This window comes from Carlito syrichta, unplaced genomic scaffold, assembly GCF_000164805.1.
Source record: "Carlito syrichta isolate Samal-C Ts95f unplaced genomic scaffold, Tarsius_syrichta-2.0.1 Scaffold307196, whole genome shotgun sequence".
Taxonomy (NCBI): domain Eukaryota; kingdom Metazoa; phylum Chordata; class Mammalia; order Primates; family Tarsiidae; genus Carlito; species Carlito syrichta.
Window position 1 is genome coordinate 159,191 of NW_007251292.1, and position 18,699 is coordinate 177,889.

Below are 18,699 nucleotides of genomic sequence, written 5' to 3' on the forward strand. Positions count from 1 at the left end.
CAAGCATGGAACACATGAAGCTAATTCTTAACAGATACTGAAGAACCATGTCAGTGCAGGAGATGACTTGAGTGACTTCATATTTCCTCTCATTGAAATGATGGCAGACCATGCCAAAAGTCTAGAATTCACGATTCTGTCCTGGCAGAGTTCAGTTACCTCAACCAGGGATACAAGAAGAGCCACATAAATGCAAATATATATATTTGATCTCAATAAATAATATGTGTACATATGTGTATATATACCAAATATAATGAACAATATATATTTGCCAAAAAATAAGAGTGAACTAATAGCGTCTTTGTTATTTTTAAAATAAACTATGAACTATTTCAGAAAAAAAAAAATCGAGAAGCATGGCTCAAGGGGATCAATTATCCAAACCTGAGAAAAATTCTAAATAGTGATATCCCTGAAAAGATTTTGAAACATTATGATTAGTACTTAAAAATCACTTAAGTTTTTAAAAAATTATTAAATGGTTATATGTATTCCATTTTTGTCATCAAATAGCGACATTAATAGCAGAAAACACTAAAACAGCCACCACCTCCACATACTATATCATTGCACAGTGAACAACTCTCAGTACTAAATTAATTTACATGTTTCATATAATCTTTAATTTAAAATCATTATAAGAATGTAACGCACTTTAATTTTCAACTAAATTCAGTGAGTGTGATATGAGTGATATTATAACACCAACTTCAGGGCATGGCACACAGTTGGAGGTAAAAAAAATTTTTTTTGAATAAACATTAGTTGAATCAGAGGAGTATCTATACAATAATGAGATTATATCACTGTAAATGTACATGTATTTATCTACATTTTGTACATACCATGACTCTTTATGTCACTGTACAAACACATAAAATAGGTGTAATTTTATGGGCCAAAGAGACCAACGTTAGCATATAAAAATGTATTTCCGGAAAAAAATGGCCTTATTATAATAAATTCATGTCTTTTTCATTTTGATTTTAAACTGGTTTGGAAGGGAAAATAATAGTAAAACTCTGGTTCTGTAATTTAAAATCCACTTCCACGGAGCATCCTCACTTTCTCTACAAGGGCAGAAATTCCTTTTTATTTAAACTTAAAAAAAAAAGTATGTAAAAAGTCTTCAAAAGTTTGGAGAAATAACAGAAAATTCTGATCAATGCTATTGAAAAATCTAAACTATCAGAATGCCATTAGGCTCATATAAGATTTTAACAAATGAAATGAAAAATAACAATAAGGATAACACATTTTCTGGTCGATCTGACGTTAAGCGCTAATAAAATTGGTACCATCCATATAGCCACAGCCCTTTGCTCAAGGTATAGGTGAGTCTTTTCTGTTGCCATACAGAAAATGTTATTTACAACTACTTTTACATATGTACATATTTATAAACTTATATTCAGATGTTAAAGGGCAATGCATTCTTGCCAAAAGAAATTCTTAAAGTGTCTACTAAGCGTACCATACAAAGCATTTTTATTGCTTGCCTTCAAGCATTGCATATTTTTTCATAACACTGCATACATCCCTAAACTACACAGAAGAGCTATGCTATGTTTAAATGTATAAGAAAATAGTTTATCTTCTATCTCAATGTATGAATAAAGTGCACATTTTCAGACTATTTTGAGGACAGAGAAGGTGGTATTGGAAGGGAATTCAAGAAATACATTTATTAGCTCATGTGACAATTTTATTTTATTAAGGATTATGGTTTACCTTTTGGGAGGGAATTTTTAATGTCAAGACTGTCTTCACGGCAAATTCTGTTAATAGAATGCATTTGTGACCTTGGTTTATACAATCATGCAAAGCACATAATAGAGTAACACTGAAACAAAGAAAATGAAAAAAATGAGGCAAAGGAATAGCAATTTTTGGATATTTTGCTTATTTCCATAAGGTACTCATTTTATTGATTTTATGAACATACCTATTTATGCACTATACTCAAATACTGTACAAAACTGCAAGAAATGCCACTATTTACTACTTATGTTTCTACAAAAAAACCATCGCAAGGGTGCGAGTATTGGTAAAAGCCAACTAATAACTGCTAATGTACATGTCAATCAAAAGTATTTTAGGTATGCCAAAAACTTTGAATCTAGGCATGATACACAATTGTTAAATTTTATTAGCATATTTTAGGGACATAAGAATATTTTGTAAATATTAAAAGAAAAATGAATTTTACTCATTAATAATTAGTAATTATATAAAATTAAAAATTGTGGTTTCTAATTTAGCTATGTGTATGGGTGTATGTATATGTGTGTATGTGTATGTGTGTATGTGTGTGTGTGTGTGTGTGTGTGTGTGTGTGTGTGTGTGTGTGTTTATGTTTGTGCATGTGAAATAATCCACAATCTGTCGGTGATGTTTTAAAGTTGCAGTTTAAAAATGTTCAACCCTTACCAAAACCTCTTCTGGTATACAAAGTTGTAAATTTGAGTCAGCGAAATTTAAAGTTGCAATTTACAAAAGCAGATTTACATGAATTCTTATCTGAAAGAGCTGCTTTCAAGACAGAAAAATGTGCCAATACACTGCCCTTTCCTTTATAATTCGTGGCTTCTGAGTCCTGATGAAAAGAAGCCTTAAGGCAGAATTTGCAGTAAACAGGAAAGAAGAGAATCATATAAGTGTGCATCTATAGACTGGGACACCTATGAGTTCTCATCAGTGGGAGTTTTTGGCACAATTTTCTAATCCGATATGAATGTTGCTTCACAGCAACCACACTGGATGCTTTCTCCAGTCTCCAGCACCAAGAAAATTTAGCTGATCAATTTCAATGCAACACATACCTGGAAAAGTAAGACACATTTATTGTCTTTTTTTTTTTAACTTAAAGTAGTTTCCAATGATTGAAATAAATTGTAGGATTTCAATTATTACTTTCAAATAAACTCTGAAGCTAAAAATATAATGACCATGACATTCCAATAGTTATTAAATTGTAGGCATCATTAACATCCTGTCGGGGTGACTCATAATTATTTGAGTTTGTCATGCTGTAATATGTACATGGTTATAGATACTATACAGAGTAATTAAGAGCTGATTTCAAATCTCTAGTTTTTCTTCTTAGGTGTGCTAAGCCTCCAATTATACTAGCAGGGATTCTGAGCACTCATGAAGGGAATTTAAACGGCAGACACGAGGTTCTGTTAATTAGAAGACTTCATCTATGAGTGACAGCATTATCTTCCATCATAATTAAGCAACAGTAAAAGTTACATCTATTTAAGAACTAAACCAAAAGGATCCACAAAGGGTTGTTGAGGAGTCCCATTTTCACTGCTATTAGAAGAATAGGAAATAAATCAGGTCATCTGAAATTCACTTTAAACCGGGTCCTAGGGTAAATCTTTAAAAAAGACAATGGCTCTTTTGGCATGGAGTGCTTTCTGCCAGCAGTTCCATGATTCAGCAAATGCGTGTCTCCATTAAAGTTCTACTGGTAAGCTATTATCATTATATACATACTGTACATGGTTCACAAATTAGCAGTTATTAGTCTGACTGTACATAGCAAAACAAACCAAATATAATGTTGCTATACATCCCAAAGATAACCTATGTCTAAGTTCAAGGACTGACCCCTAATACAGGTTCCCTGTTCAAATATGTAGCCCAATAAACTAAATTAAAGGTACCAAACAAAACTGGGAAAACTATTCTAGACATTCTGTCAATTCTGCTAACACTGTTGAAGGTTTTCTTGGCTTCGGCTGGCTTGTTTTCCGGTTTCTTGTTGGGTTCTGGCGTGGTTGCGCTCTTGGAGATGGTGGAGAGGACTGGATCTTTTGAAAGATTCGGGGCATAGTTGGCAACAGCTACTGCGTAAGCATTGTTCTGTATCATGACAGAGGCTTTCTCTTTTTTCTATTGAAAAACACAAAAAATTAAAAGTGAGGATTGAGCCTGCTACTTAAAATTTTCCAAACTCCTGCTCAAATTCTGAAGCAAAGTATCTTAAAGTACATCATTACTCATTAGCAAAAAGAAATTTGGGTAAATAAATCAAGGTGTTCATTAAATTCCAAAACCATATGATAAGGAAACTCCCAGAACAAAATCAGTGGTACCACCTTCCTGGAGAAACACTTTTTGTTATTTATGTAAAAAATAAAAAGAAAAATACAACTTTAATAAACAATAGAACTCATTTTTACTCTTACGAGTCACTCAAACATTTGTTAAATGAATAAGTGAATAAGTGAAATGTAGAAATATTTTTTAAAAGACAACAAATCACCTACAATGAATGATCTCATATTTTAACTTGCTAACAGGATTCCCTCACCCTTTTGTCAAAATTATACAGCAATGCCTTATTCAGATGGTGGGAAATTATAATCGCATGCATATGTCAAAGTAACAAATACTAAAAACATAGAAGAATGAACTACAAACTCTTGGAATTTTGCCTAGCTCATCCCTGTTTCACTTAATAATCTCCACTTCAATCATCACAAACACTCATTTGTCACTCATGTCATCCCTGCTTGAACTTTGTGCTCTTCCAGCCTGGTTTGAGCTTGTGCAGTCATTAGACATACTGTAGTCACAGGGATCTTTTAAAGACAGAAATTGGATCACTTAACTCCTACACTTAAATCTCTTAAGTACTATCTTATGGAAGTCAGAATAAAAACAACATTTTTTACCATGACTTTTTTTCCCTTGCTCATTACACACTAGTTCTACTAAAATACCTTCAGTTTTCAAAATGCTTCTTGTTTTGGTGCTGTTTTTGGCCATGGTAGTTTCCTGGTTCAGAATGATCCTGTCTGGAATGCCTTCTCCCCATCCTATTTTTCACTTGAGCATCTCATATTTTGGTCTCGATTGAAATGCCATTTCCTCAGGAAAACCTTTCCTAACCACTCTACCTAACGTATGTTCTTTCCCCATTCATGACCTTTGATAGAGACCTAAGTTGTTTCCATCATAGCATTTTATTTCTTAGTCATGTGGTCATTTGATTGACATCTTCCTTTCTCAGTCAATGAAGGCTGGTGCTGCTTCTGTCTTGCTCATCTTTGTAACCTCAGCCCTTAGCATGAAACCTTCCACAAGGCAGCCACATAATACATAACTGAATTGCTGAAGCCCAAAAATAAAACTAGTATTTATCTGCATTTCCATACTAGTATAAATACATCATTAGTTTCCCAAATACAAAGAAAATTGAGACAGACAGCAGTGGATTATCTAAAATAGTGAGTTGTTTAAAGAAACTACACATTTAGGGGATACTATACAGATTTAGATACTTTATACTATTCTACAAATTTAGAGGTAAATTGCCTTGAATAGAATTTTGAGTGTCAGTTATTTTAATTAAGAATGCTATTTTAATTAAGAATTCTCAAAATGCTCCAGTAAAGTAAAAAAGGAGATCTGAAAACCCAGAAGGATCTAAAAACCAGCCTGGACTATCCATCCTTCATTGGTATGGATGTTTTTCTCTCTTCCTTCCCCTGCTGGCAAGATATTCTTTCAGATCTAGCTTGAATATGAAAGGAAGGAGGAAGGATTACTATATGTAACTTAATAAAAGCTATAAAACTTATCTTTGTCAATAATGATACGTGCGGTTTCCATGTTACACACGAAGGAAAATCCTCAAATAAAGAACAGATAAGAAAATGATAGCTAACATCTTTTAAGTACTAAAATGTGTCAGGCTGAGTGTTAAGCCAAGGGTGTCATTTCTGACAACCCTCACTACTACACAGAAAGTAAATTCCATTATTAATCCAGGATATAAGCACAAAGTGAAGCCTAAAAAAGTATTGTGCCTTGACCAGTTCTCCTGCCTACCAAGTGGCTGAAAAGGCACACAAACTTACATGTGTCTGACTTCTAAACCTCTGCTTTTAAACACCATGCCATATAATTTTCTGTCTGAGGAAGCTGTTTGAAACTTTGAGGTACTTTTTTCCTAAAATATTCCTGTTGGGGTTCATATCAGTAGGTCAATTTTCAAAAACAAAACCAAAAAAGTCTTTAATTCATAATATATATAACATATAGCATTTATATTATTGCAATCAAATCTAAGTATCATTTAAAATGATATCAGATTGCACAAATAAAGAATCTTGACCTTAAGAAAGTTCCTTAACATCTCCCTTCTTCAGCTTCTAGCTTAACAAAAGAGAGATAATGACACCAAAGTCATACTGAATTGTTGTTGTAAATAAATGAACTAATGCATATCCTAACCACACAGAGAAACATATATTCTCTTAGTGGAGTGACAATCGTAACTATTATAAGCTAGACTATGATTACCGGTGTACAAGATAAGATATAAAGGTAACATAATATACTATGTCTTTGAAAGAAGAAGACATAAACATTGTGTTGGGAAGACTCAAGGAAGGTTTTATGGAGGTGGGACATTTAAGTGTGATTAGGAATTATGTTGTAGGATTTAGACATGTAGACAAAGAAACTTAAAATGTAAATGTCTCCTGTTGCAAATGTCTTCTGATTCTACAGAAAAAAACTATGAGCTAATTTTAACCAACGCTTTCCTTCTCCCCACTTGAATATCCTTCAGTTGCACATACATGCACAGGTAAAAAATGTTTAACAAACTCTAGAGTATACAAACTAACTAAGCAGAACAAATACTCTGAGAAAGCCGACCAGATAGTGGCTATACATAACCAGAACGGCTGTAGCAGCATGTGTCAGCCAAATATCAGCCCTGAATATTGTATATTGGCATTTTTTGTTTCATTCTAACACTGTGAACTCCACAAGAAGTGATATTAAAAATCATTCCAATGCATGCTTGTATTGACTTGGCCATAAAGAACAAAATTAGTCTTATTTTTTCCTTCCTTGTTTAAAGTACAACTTCAATCTCTGCATATAAATATAAACTTCAGTGAAGGACTCAGCACTTAACAAGCTAACAGTTTTAGCTTCAAAATGCTCCCTTGGAACTTGGAAATGTTACCATTTTCAGGACTAACAGTGAGCAAAGTACAACAGCCATAAGTACTACTTTTAGTTCAAAACCCAGTGGTTGGCACCTGTAATTTCTTTCCAATTCATTGAATGAAGGGCAGAATGCTATGATGCTGCATCTTCCCAATTCATAGCCAAAACATAGTTAAACTTTTTTGGCTCAGAATTTTACAAAGACTTGTTTTAAAGGAGAAAACAGCTCCCCTTGGCTCATTTGAAAATTAGAAACATAAATCTATATAGTAATAGAGACTTTCTGTTTAAAATTAAAATCATGATACAGAGCAAAATATTATTGAATTAATAGCTGACTTGCAATTCTAAACCCTTCTAAAGCAGAATCTACAGATAAAATCCACATCATGCATTTATCATTGTTCTCTTATAAAACACGGATTTGCTTAGTGACAGCACTAAAAAATAGCTACACACTTCTAAACCATCACTAGATGCTACCTGTTCCTATTTACTCCCAGCTTCTACTAAAAAGACCTATGTTGTAATAAATTGCATTATAGAGACCTTTTTGAATATCATACAGGCCATCAGCAGGTTTAATACTTGGTCACATGACTTTGAATCCTGCAGATTAAATTTTCCTTTATTTAATATAACTCTCAGTTTACACTAAGACCGTTGAAGAGACACAATGAAATCTGTTGTTGCATTAACTGTTCAAAACAGTACTCACTACTATGAAGGAAATTTTTGTATTAGTCAAGTCTTTTTTTTTTTTTTTACTTTGAGAACTAGAAAAGTTCAGATAATTCAGATAATTTCTATTACCTAAATTTCTGTAGCCTAATCCAATACCGTACTTCTGTGTTAAGGCACTTAGGCTGCTTCATATAATTTGAAGAATAAAGTCAGGTATAGCCAAAAATATACACAGATACAGAATGAGTTTCTGAACCTTTAAAAAAAAAGGTTAAAAGTTGAATGTATGACTGATACGACAACACTCCGGAATTCTTTTTCCTTTTTTTTTTTTTTTTTTTTTTTTTTGAGTTTGGGGTCTCACTCTGTCGCCCAGGCTGGAGTGCAGTGGCATGTTCACGGTCACCCCAGGGTCGACCTGCTAGGCTCCAGTGATCCTTCCGCCTCAGCCTTCCAAGTAGCCGGAACTACAGGCGCGTGCTACCACGCCCTGCTAATTTTTGATTTACCTCAGAGACAAGGTCTCGCCATGTTGCGCAGGCTGGTCTTGAACCCGCGGGCTCAGGCAATCTACTCACCTCTGCCTCTCAAAGTGCTGGGATTACAGGCTGAGCCACCGAGCCCGGTCTGGAATTCTTAACTATTATCTTTCACTAAACTTATGCCCCTACACGTCCCATAGGTAATTTAAACATACACAAAATATCCAGAAGCACACTCTGCTTCCATGTGTTATCACTTTCTGTCCAAATCTCTACTCCCTAACCTGTGAGTGGCACCACAATTCTGTTTGGAACTGGTAATTAACCTCACATTGGTTCTCAGGTCAGAAACACGGTACCCCCATATACCAGGCTAACGCTGACTCAGTCCCGAGTCACATCTACTGAGATATCACTTCCTTTAGACTGTATTTAGCCCTTCCAGGCCCTTCTGTATCACCCTGGTGCTTGCCTCTATAATGACATGTGGATGTATTTTTTTTTTACATCTCTTTCTCCACCCCCCCCCCTAAATTTAGTTGCAAGCTCCTTGAAGGCACAGATGATATAATATGGAGCTCCTAGCATAGTCCCTGGCTCAGAGCAGGCTCAAAAATATTTGCTTTATGAGAAATGAATCGCATGCACTAGAATGCTTACTATGACAAAAATGTAACTATAACATATAAAGTAGCACATAATATACCTTATAGACTATATATAATAAATACTTTATTATATTGATAGAAACAGAATTCAATATCTTATTCTATAATTCTATTATGTAATTATCCTGCAAATCCTCAATTTTACAGATGTGGAAGACTGGTAACTACACATGTGGAAAACTGGTAATTAATAAAATGAGCTCAACTAAAAAAAAAACTTATGATTTGAGACTCATACAAGAGTGGTAAGGATGGGACTTACAACCAAAATCAATAAATAATGTATTTTCATACACTAACTGGGTGCAAAAAAAAAGTAAGCTATATTGTTATATAGTTTGCTGATAGTTAAGCTGTCACTGAAGTGGAATGAAAAGGGAATACAACTCACACTAATTGATATTCTATTTTTTGAATGATGTTTCAGAGGTTTAAGGATATTTTGACTGTATTAGTTTAATGGAGCCTCTGGATATATATTTAAAATGTCAAGTCTGGAAACTCCCCATTTACAGACAGCAAAATGTCTTACACCGTGATGTCAAAACAATCTTGGCTTCCTCTAAGTAGTAGAGAAGATAATTTGATAGCAACTTGAGCCAATTTTCTAGCTAACATGTAAACATCTATTAGTGAAGTGACCTGGCATATGAATGAAAATAACAATTGCATGGTCCCAAAGTTGGAAATAATCTCAGGGACTGTTCCTTAAAATAAGGAAATTGGGCTCTCATATTGAACATTTTTGGAGAAAAATCCAAGTCTCCAAAATGCAAATCTATGCTTTTTCTACCAAACCATGTTGCCTTTTTACAGTCATTGTGGCTACTAGTAAGCCCATTACTTGTAAAATAACAATGTGCTCCCTGGTCACATAATGCTATTGTTAATTGTCTGCTAACCATCCTGACTGAGAAAAGTGATACTTACAGAAGATTGTTTGGAGGTTAAACAGTCCATCCACTTCTCTAAGAACTCTAAAGTCTTTTCTTGGATTAAATTGGGCCATGAGAAAGCTACATACTTGGACCATATTAGCTTAGATCCTTGAAGAATTGCTTTCACTGAGTTGTATGTTAATGTAATGCCTTCAGCTTTTATTGAAGGGGACTACAAGAAACATCAATATGAAATTCATTATTGCGTTTATTGGGAAAAATTTGATATAACTTGCTACAGTACCCAGCTTTTCCTAATATAAAACCCAAATGATATATATTTTTAAGTGACTTCAGTGTAAGGAAAAGCTTCTCTCTGAGAAAAATGCGCATTTCCATTTTATTGGTCAAATAAAAATAACTCTTCCTTCCCCAGTGTGTTACTTTGATCACCAAGAAGCTCAGAAGTTGAAGCTCAACTACTACAATTATGAATGGCAGCTAACGTGCTGGCCAAAAGTGGAGCTATTTGAGTCTATTTTCCTTTCATCCTGACATCCTACTTTTATTTCTATTTTATTAATTATAATTAAAGTGCACGCATTCTTTCAGTAAACTGCCTGAAATTCTTTTGGAACAAGATGAGATGTTAAAGATACAAATAGATGAATAAGTGCACTTGAAAATGTGATGATTTCTATTAATAAAATAGAATGACCAACTCTCATTTCTATGTGATGGACAATGGCAGCGTCCATCACAGCTTTAAGTAACTTATTATGAAGTGTTTCCTACACTTTTCTTAGACAATTTAGATTGACTCAGATTAAGAAACAAAAGCAATCTCAACGAATTTAAATATATATAATATATTATATATACTATACAATATATATTTTTCAATTTATCTTTTAATTTTAATTTAATTAATTATGTTTTTATATAACTCAATAAGTCATGTGCCAGATGAAGGTACAACAATACATAAGGCAAAACAATTATCCACTCTGATGCCCTAACACAGTGTTAGAAATATATTTATTTACAATAAAATTATAACTTAATTTGATAGTGTAAAAAGAACTTGTGTCAAGTGGTTTGAAAATGCAATTTGGAGGTCATGGAGTCAATTTCATTATTCTGCAATGTTTTGAGATTAAGGTCAGATAATTTTTTTCTTTTTTTAAGATAAATCTTAAGGAATAGGCAGGAGTCAGTTAGGGAAGAAAGAAGAGGTATTATTGCAAGAGGAGTCAGCATGTTTAATGTGGTGAAGCTGTGAAGAAGTTTAGATGTTTGGAGAAATGACTGTGGCTTGTAATGGTTAAAAGAAGAAGGCAAACACGAGCTTGGGATCTATCTTCAAATGTGCATGCATCACTTATTAGATGTGTGATCCTGACCAAGTAAGTTTACTTGACCAACTCTCATTTCTAAAGCAGAGATATCCCCAGGCACATAGTAAGTTTGCAATAACAAGAAAGTATTCTTGATATTCATCATGTACACAAGAATACAAGAAGACTATACACTTGGACCGTATTAGCTTTGCTCCTTGAAGAGTTGTCTTTAATAGTTCATTAGAGAACTGAAGAGTTAAATGGTCTGATTTATGTTTTAGAAGGATAACTGATAGACTAGAGATAGGGAGCAATAGATAAGCTATTAAAAACTGAGAGGCAGTGAAGATACAGTCTAAGACATATCGGAAAGAAGATTAGATATAATTTAATGTCTGGTTAGATGTTGAGAGATACTTCCAATTTATTGCCATGTAAGATTAAGTTGTGCCATTCACTGAGGTACCAGTTACTGATGAATCATTAGGTATAGGCAGTGGAAAGATATAAAATCACTTTAGGAGGTTGCCTTTTGTATGCTTGTCTATTTTTCTAATCTTTTTAAAAAAGATATACAGAGATGTTATATTAAGATAAAAACATCTAGGGAATAGGTTGATATAAGATCCTGAAAGTTAAAAGGAAGATGTGGGTTACAGCTATAAATAATGACCCAGAACAGTAAGATAAAGCCATAGGTTGTAGATTTGGATTTGGTAACACCTCATTAGTTCATATCATATTTACTGAGCACCAAATATATGCAAGACACTGTGCAAAGGAACAGGAATACATGATTTTTTTTAAAAAGATTGCTGTTATGTTCAGTGAAGGAGTTCAGAAATTGGAAATGCAAACTATGACCAGGGCTCTAATGTAAAACAGTAGAGTACTCTACAAACTTATGATGGGGACCTAATCGTTTCTGGCGGCAGAGAGGAAAGGCTCAGAAATTTTGTGAGATATTGGTATTTGTGCTGGGGATGAATAGATAGATTGATTTGGGTTGGCAAATGGGGAGATAATGTGATCACTGCTGCAGATATTCATGCAAACATTGTGAGTAAAACCCTTAAGAGAAAACACACAGTGAATGGGGAAAACAAAAACAACATAAAAGAAAGCCGAATTGACAGTCTTTCAGGATAAACAAGAACAGATGCCAGAGAGGCTGGGTCCACTCTGAACTCTGGCAAGGAATCTCAGAGGATAGAATGAATAGTGGCAGCTGCCAGGATGTGAGAAAAGAAAGCTGATTTTCTGAGGCCAGATTTAAGGAGGAATAAGAGAGAAATTTTTGCTGAGTTGGGCCTGAAATAGGATTGTAAAGCATTACAGTAGGGAGGTTTAATGGGGATCCGTCGAGAAAAATAGGAAAATTATTATCAAATCCAAAAACATGGAGGTTTTTGGTGCCCTTCAGTAACAAGACAGTAAATGGAAAGGGAATCAGATTGTAATGGGTTGAGAATTGAATTGAAAATGATAAGATAACACTGTAAGCAACACTTTCAAAAATCTTGAATGTAGAAATCTGAGGAAAGGGAAAGCAGTGAAGTAGGATCTGGAAAGAGTTTTGTGTTTGCCTTTATGGTAAATTAAGCACCTTAAACATCTCTCTAAGCCATAAGGAAAGAGGCCATTGAAAAGAAAAAAGATGTCGCTGAAGAAATAAGATTTAAAAAAAATGACAAATGGAACAAGTTTCAGAAAGAAAGAAGAGATCAAGAGCTAGAGTAAAAGAATTTGTCCTGTGCAAAAGGTAGAACACTGGGTATCAAGGAAGTTTCCAGAAGATCCTGGTGTTGCATAAATAGATACTTTTGCAAATGTAAGGGCATACACATTTGGAGTTAGAGCAAATCGATCCAGCACTTCATTTTTAGAATGGTAAGGTTTTGTTGCACAGTTTCACAACTGAGGCTCAGATTAGTATAAAGTCCTGATCATAGAGGCAAAGTAAGCTTTGTCATCTAGTATAGGGCTCCAAAGTAGCTTGAATATAAATAAGTATATTTATTTATTTGCAAAACCTTACGTTAAATGTCATCAGAGCACAATCTGCATGGAAGTTATAGATTGTGCAGTCTGCATGCAAGCATGTTAACTATATATTTTTTCAAACATATAATATTAATATGTGTCTTTGAATATGCTCTTCGGATTGACAGATAATTTAACTGCATTTACTCATGTTTACTCTAGACCAAAGGAGAGGACTTCCATCAGTCTGGTTAGTCAGAAAAAATACAAAAACTGCCTGTGCTTAAAAACTCTGCATTTTAAGAAAATCAGTATTTTCCAATTAAAAATTAAATCTAAGGAATACTAAAGTATAAGTAGATTACACTGACATGCTACTTTTGGGCACCCTTCTTGGTTTCCTTTACATTCTAAGGACATTATTAGTTCTGAAGTACATTTATACAACATCTCTCAAAATTCATTTTAATCATGAAATTGGATAGAGTAACCATTGATACATTTACCATTGTAAGTTTTTTTTAAACCTTTCCATGAAGGCAGAGTCTTCTCATTCGTATCATATTGTCAAATTTCAGATCAGAAACTCATTTATTTTTGTATTCAACAGATTATTTCTGAAGTGCCTACTGAGAGTCAGACACTGTGCTAGGCACTCTAACTATGGAAAAGTGAATGAGAACAAGCACAATGCCTGATACATTTTTCTCTTTAACTAAATCATAAAAACTAAAACAGCATAAACAATGTTGATTGTTTTCCTGAAAAAAAGGTGGGAACATCAGTGACTTCAATATAGATTTCTCCTGGCTATGTGTGATTTGACATAGGGGTAGACTAAACTCTAGCATTTGTCAGCAATAGGTGATTGTTTTTAGAATGTATTATCAAGAACTTGTATTTTTGCATTCATAGCAATTTCTATTTCCCAAGTTCAGAATTGACAAGGCATATCATTTGATACGCCAAATGATAATATGCCAACTAGATTTGTACTCTCTAATATTAAAAATAACACATCTACAAATTTCTATATGGGAATTCATACCACAAAACCTTTATTTTTTTGACATATTTACAAAGAACTAACATTTTATCTTCCAAAAACATTAGTATGAAAATGCATGGGTAACCAATGTAGCTTTAAAGAAAACGTAATTGCATGAATACAATGGAAAAGCAGTATTCTATACAGACAATGATCAACATTGAAAAATAATCAAGGCCAGGCTCGGAGGCTCAACCCATAATACCAGCACTTTGGGAGGCAGAGACGATTGAATTGCCTGAGCCCACAGGTTTGAGACCAGCCTGGGTAACTTGGTGAGGCCTCATCTCTACAATAAATAAAAAATTAGCTGGGCGTGGTAGCGCGTGCCCTTAGTTCCAGCTACTTGGAAGGCTGAGGCCGAGTGAGACTCCTGGGCATCGGAGTGAGACTCTAACTCAATAAATATAAATAAATAAACAAAATGCTGAAACAGTCCAGAAGATAAGCATAGAAAATTGATCAGATTCCTTCTAATATTTATCTATCTATTGGCCTTGTTAGTATGAAAAACACAATTTATAAAATGAAATAAACCTGTAATTTTCTTAAAACTTCTATGGCTTAAAAATTTTTTAAAAAGAGAAAGACTTTTAAACTCTAACATTCACTGCCTTTATGTTTAAACTACAATATGGCCAATAGAAATGAAAATATATATATATAATTAATGACTGAAAGATAAATCAAATCGGAAAGTATGTTATTCTCAGTTTAATAGAAAAAGAATTCTGGTGGGTATAACATTAAAAGAAATCCTCTAAATACAACTTTTCACTGTTGTTAAGAATATTTTAAATATCATTGTGCTATATCCAAAGCCTCCTCTTAAGGCAAATAAATAATAATTTATAGAATATGAAAGGAAACAGCTGTTATATCAATGCACAAAATTCCCGCTAGCTTCAGCATTCAAAACCTAAAAATGAACTCCAATAACCTTAAAAGAAGTTAATCTTAAAAAACAAATAACTTGTCCCTTTTAGACTGTATTAGCAATTCAAAATTCCTAGGCATTCTAGCACCAACATATTTATTCCACACAAAATGGAAGACATAAAAATGCTACCTGGTGTTTTAAAATCAAGAAACAGAGATGGGGATAGGTGAAGAGTGTTCAACCCATTGATAGAGCCTGGAATTCTAAAGCAGGTAAGTCAATTTCCACTTTCTTTCTCCAATCTCTTTATTATAAAGCAGTGTGGTATTTAAAAGCATAACCTTAACAGCCAGAAGGACAGATCTGGGTTCAAGTATACTTATGAACCAGTTGTTTGAGCTTGAGCAAGTAAATGATTTTACTAAGTTCTGGCGTCTTTGTCAGAAAAAAAAGAGAGAATTTAGGAAACTCTAGCTATAAGGATGCCATAAAGACAATATGAGAGAGCAAATGTAAAAACCTTAGCACAGTGCCTGGCACACAGAGCTCAACAGATGCCAGGGAGTGGTTTTGATGGAAGTATTTCTACTACAAGCACTCCTAAAGGATTTCAGGCAAGAACCCTTTAAAAGAAATTGATATGATTCTAATTCATATATGTACATGCATGTTCTTAATGGCAATTTTTAGACATATCTGTTACAGGCTGAATTTATAAGGGGATTTTCTTAGTGATGTTAAGAAGGAAACTCTCACTCACCTTGTCATTTACTACACTCTTCCCATCCCAAGCCCATCCTCTTTTGGTGAAGTAATTAACAGTTGCAAATTCAATTAGAGCAGAGAACACAAATGCATAACAAACAGCAATAAACCAGTCCATGGCAGTTGCATATGCCACTTTGGGGAGAGAATTCCGAGCACTGATGCTTAGAGTTGTCATTGTTAGAACAGTTGTCACTCCTGCAAAAGAAAAGACATGAACCAAAACATCCATAGGTATTAGCAGAACAGCACAGAAAGCAGGGTTTTTCCCTCCACCACTCCCAAAACTTTTGCCATTTTTATTCACTAAAAATTAAAAAAAATACTGGATGACAGTGTAAAGTTAATTATCTTAAATGGCTATTATATTTCTTGAAGTAATGACTCTGAAAATGCTTTCAGTTTTCATTTATGTCCTGTATGAATCACTTTTCTTTTCAAGTACTATTGAGGTTAAAAAAGACTAGGGATGCTGAAGTAGAATTACTTATGAGAACCAAGCACTTTAAATTGACTCACTGCCAATTAACATTATTTTTTTAAAGATTCTGTAAAAGCCTTATGTTAATTTGTTTGTCATTTATTTGACTCATGCTAAGCAATGGACCAATCACCCACACCAGTGAGCACAATGGAACTATGATTAAGAAATTCTTTATTCGAGTCTGGTTACGTAAGCATGAAATTAATACTGGATTGCCAAGCATGGCGAGGACATAATTTCTTTCATAATATAGCTTAGAATCTATAGAATATAAGTCAAGCCACTAAATACAAAACATAATATAAATCATAATTTCTTAAAAAATAATAACTTTGTAGGTTTAATAATAAACAAGTTTCTTTTTATGGATAGCTTTTTGCCAGTAGTTAGGGAAGTCAAAATAATTAAGATAAAAAAGAAGGCAACAATTAAGGAGGCAAGTTGCACCATCAGTCCTTAAAATGGTTATAATCACCTGTTTTATCAGAGATCCAACAGCTATATGAACAGGAAATACATTAAATTCAAAGAAAAAATGAAAATGTTAAATAAGTGCTCATTCGTATTTTGAAATTTTTTTGCATTTTTTTTTACTTTCTTTAAGATAAAGCAGTTTTTTCTCCTTTAGAATAGAGCTAGGAATTCAAATAGCAATAATTCTATTTAATCATGACTGACTGCATCTAGAAATATGATGGTAGTAGTGGAAATAAAAGGTTAAAAGTAAATTAAGTTCACCTGCTGCTGAGCTATTATGAAAAAACACAGAAATAACTGTGCTTACATGCCTTAAACTAGAGAAGTTTTAGACTAAGATGGTTTCTTTCTGAGATTTTTGTACAAAAGAATAAAAATTCAAAGTAGATATACATATGCATATATATGTATGTGTATTATATATATGATATACACATAATACAGAAAATAAAAATATCAAATCAATGTATGAAAATATATTGATCCTCACCAGCATCAAGGAAAGACAAACAAAGAAATACTGAGATACTTGTTTAAAACAGTGTTATCACCTAAATGTTAGCAAAACTTTAGAAGATGAATACTCTAATTTTGATAAGGATGTGGGACAATGAATATTCTCTTTGATAGTGATTGCAAATCAGTGTTGTAGCTAACCCAAAGTCATGAAGATTTTGAGTTATGTTGTCCTCTGAGTTTTAGAATTTCAGTTTTTGCACCTGGGTCTTTACTTCATTTCAAGTTCATTTTTGTGTATAGTGTTAGGTAAATATCCAAATTCATTCTTTTGCACATAGATACCCAGTTGTTTCAGCATCATCTGTTGAAAAGACTTTTGGTTCCTCATTAAATAATCTTGGAAACTTTGTTCAGAATAAATTGACCATAGTTATGTGGATTTGTTTCTGGACTTTCATACCCTTGATCTATATATCTATTCTTATGCAAATTTCACATCATTTTGATGACCATAGCTTTAGAGTAAGCTCTTATATCAAGAAGCTTGAGTCCTTTCTTATTTGTATTCAACTTTCTTATTCTTCTTCAGGACTGATTGGTTGATTCAGGGTCCCCTACATTTCCATTTGATGTTACAATCAGTTTGCTCTTTTTGGAAATAGGGTCACTGGAATTTTGATAGGTATTGCATTAAATTTGAAGATTGTGTTGGATAGGAATGCTATAACCATATTGTCTTTCCATCTTGAACAAAAAATATCTTTCCACTAGGTAGATAGATATGTGAATAGAAAGATAGATACATCTATATAATAAATGTTTTCATTTATTTAGAGTTTCTTTCATTTCATTCAGCAACATTCTGTAGTTATCCATGGAAAAGGCTTTCATTCCCTTGGTTAAATTTATTTACAGATACTTTATTTGTTTCAATGCTAATGTAAATGAAATTGTTTTCTTCACTTCCTGTTTTGATTGTTCATTGATGGCATACAGAAACACAACTGCTTTTTACATGTTAATTTTGTGCCCTGCAGTTTTTTGTTGAATTTAATAGCTCTAATTTTTTTTTTTTGCATTTTTCTTTTGTAGATATGGGGGTCTCATTACGTTGACCATGCTGGTCTCAAACTCCTTTCAAGCAATTCTCCTCAATCTCCCAAAGCACTAGAATTTCAGGGATAATCCACTGTGCTCAACTTCAGCTCTAATAATCTTTATGTGGTTTCCTGAGGGTCTTCTATAAATAAGATCATGTCATCTGCAAACACAGATCATTTTACTTCTTCCTCTCCAGTTTTCATACCTATTATTTATCTTTCTTGTCTTGTTACCTTGGGAAGAACTTGCAATATAATGCTGAATAAAATTGTTGAGAGCATCTGTATCTTGTTACTAATAATAGGGAAAAATCACCTATAAGTATAATTAATGTTAGTTGTGGGCTTTTCTTACATGCCCTTTATCAGGTAGGAGAAATTCTCTTCTATTGTTGAATTTTTATCACAAAAGAGTATTGGATTTTGTCAAATGTTTTTGTTTCTATTTTTTTTTTTTTTTTTTTTTG

The 18,699-nt window shown here is 33.4% G+C and overlaps 1 protein-coding gene across 6 annotated transcripts in view; it reads right to left on the reverse strand.

Moving 5' to 3' along the window:
- Positions 1-2,329: 2,329 nt before the first annotated feature.
- Positions 2,330-18,699, reverse strand: part of GABRA2 (gamma-aminobutyric acid type A receptor alpha2 subunit) — a 145,360-nt gene continuing 128,990 nt past the window's right edge. For 3 of the 6 annotated variants that reach the window (XM_021715568.1, XM_021715571.1, XM_021715572.1), the window contains 2 exons: positions 15,708-15,910; positions 2,330-3,906 (listed from right to left, as the gene is read on the reverse strand). In XM_021715568.1, the coding sequence (XP_021571243.1) occupies positions 3,610-3,906; positions 15,708-15,910 (500 nt within the window). In that variant the 3' untranslated portion in view covers positions 2,330-3,609. Of the gene's footprint in view, positions 3,907-9,748; positions 9,929-15,650; positions 15,654-15,707; positions 15,911-18,699 lie in introns of all 6 variants that reach the window. The other 3 variants (XM_021715567.1, XM_021715570.1, XM_021715569.1) reach the window with 2 other exon arrangements.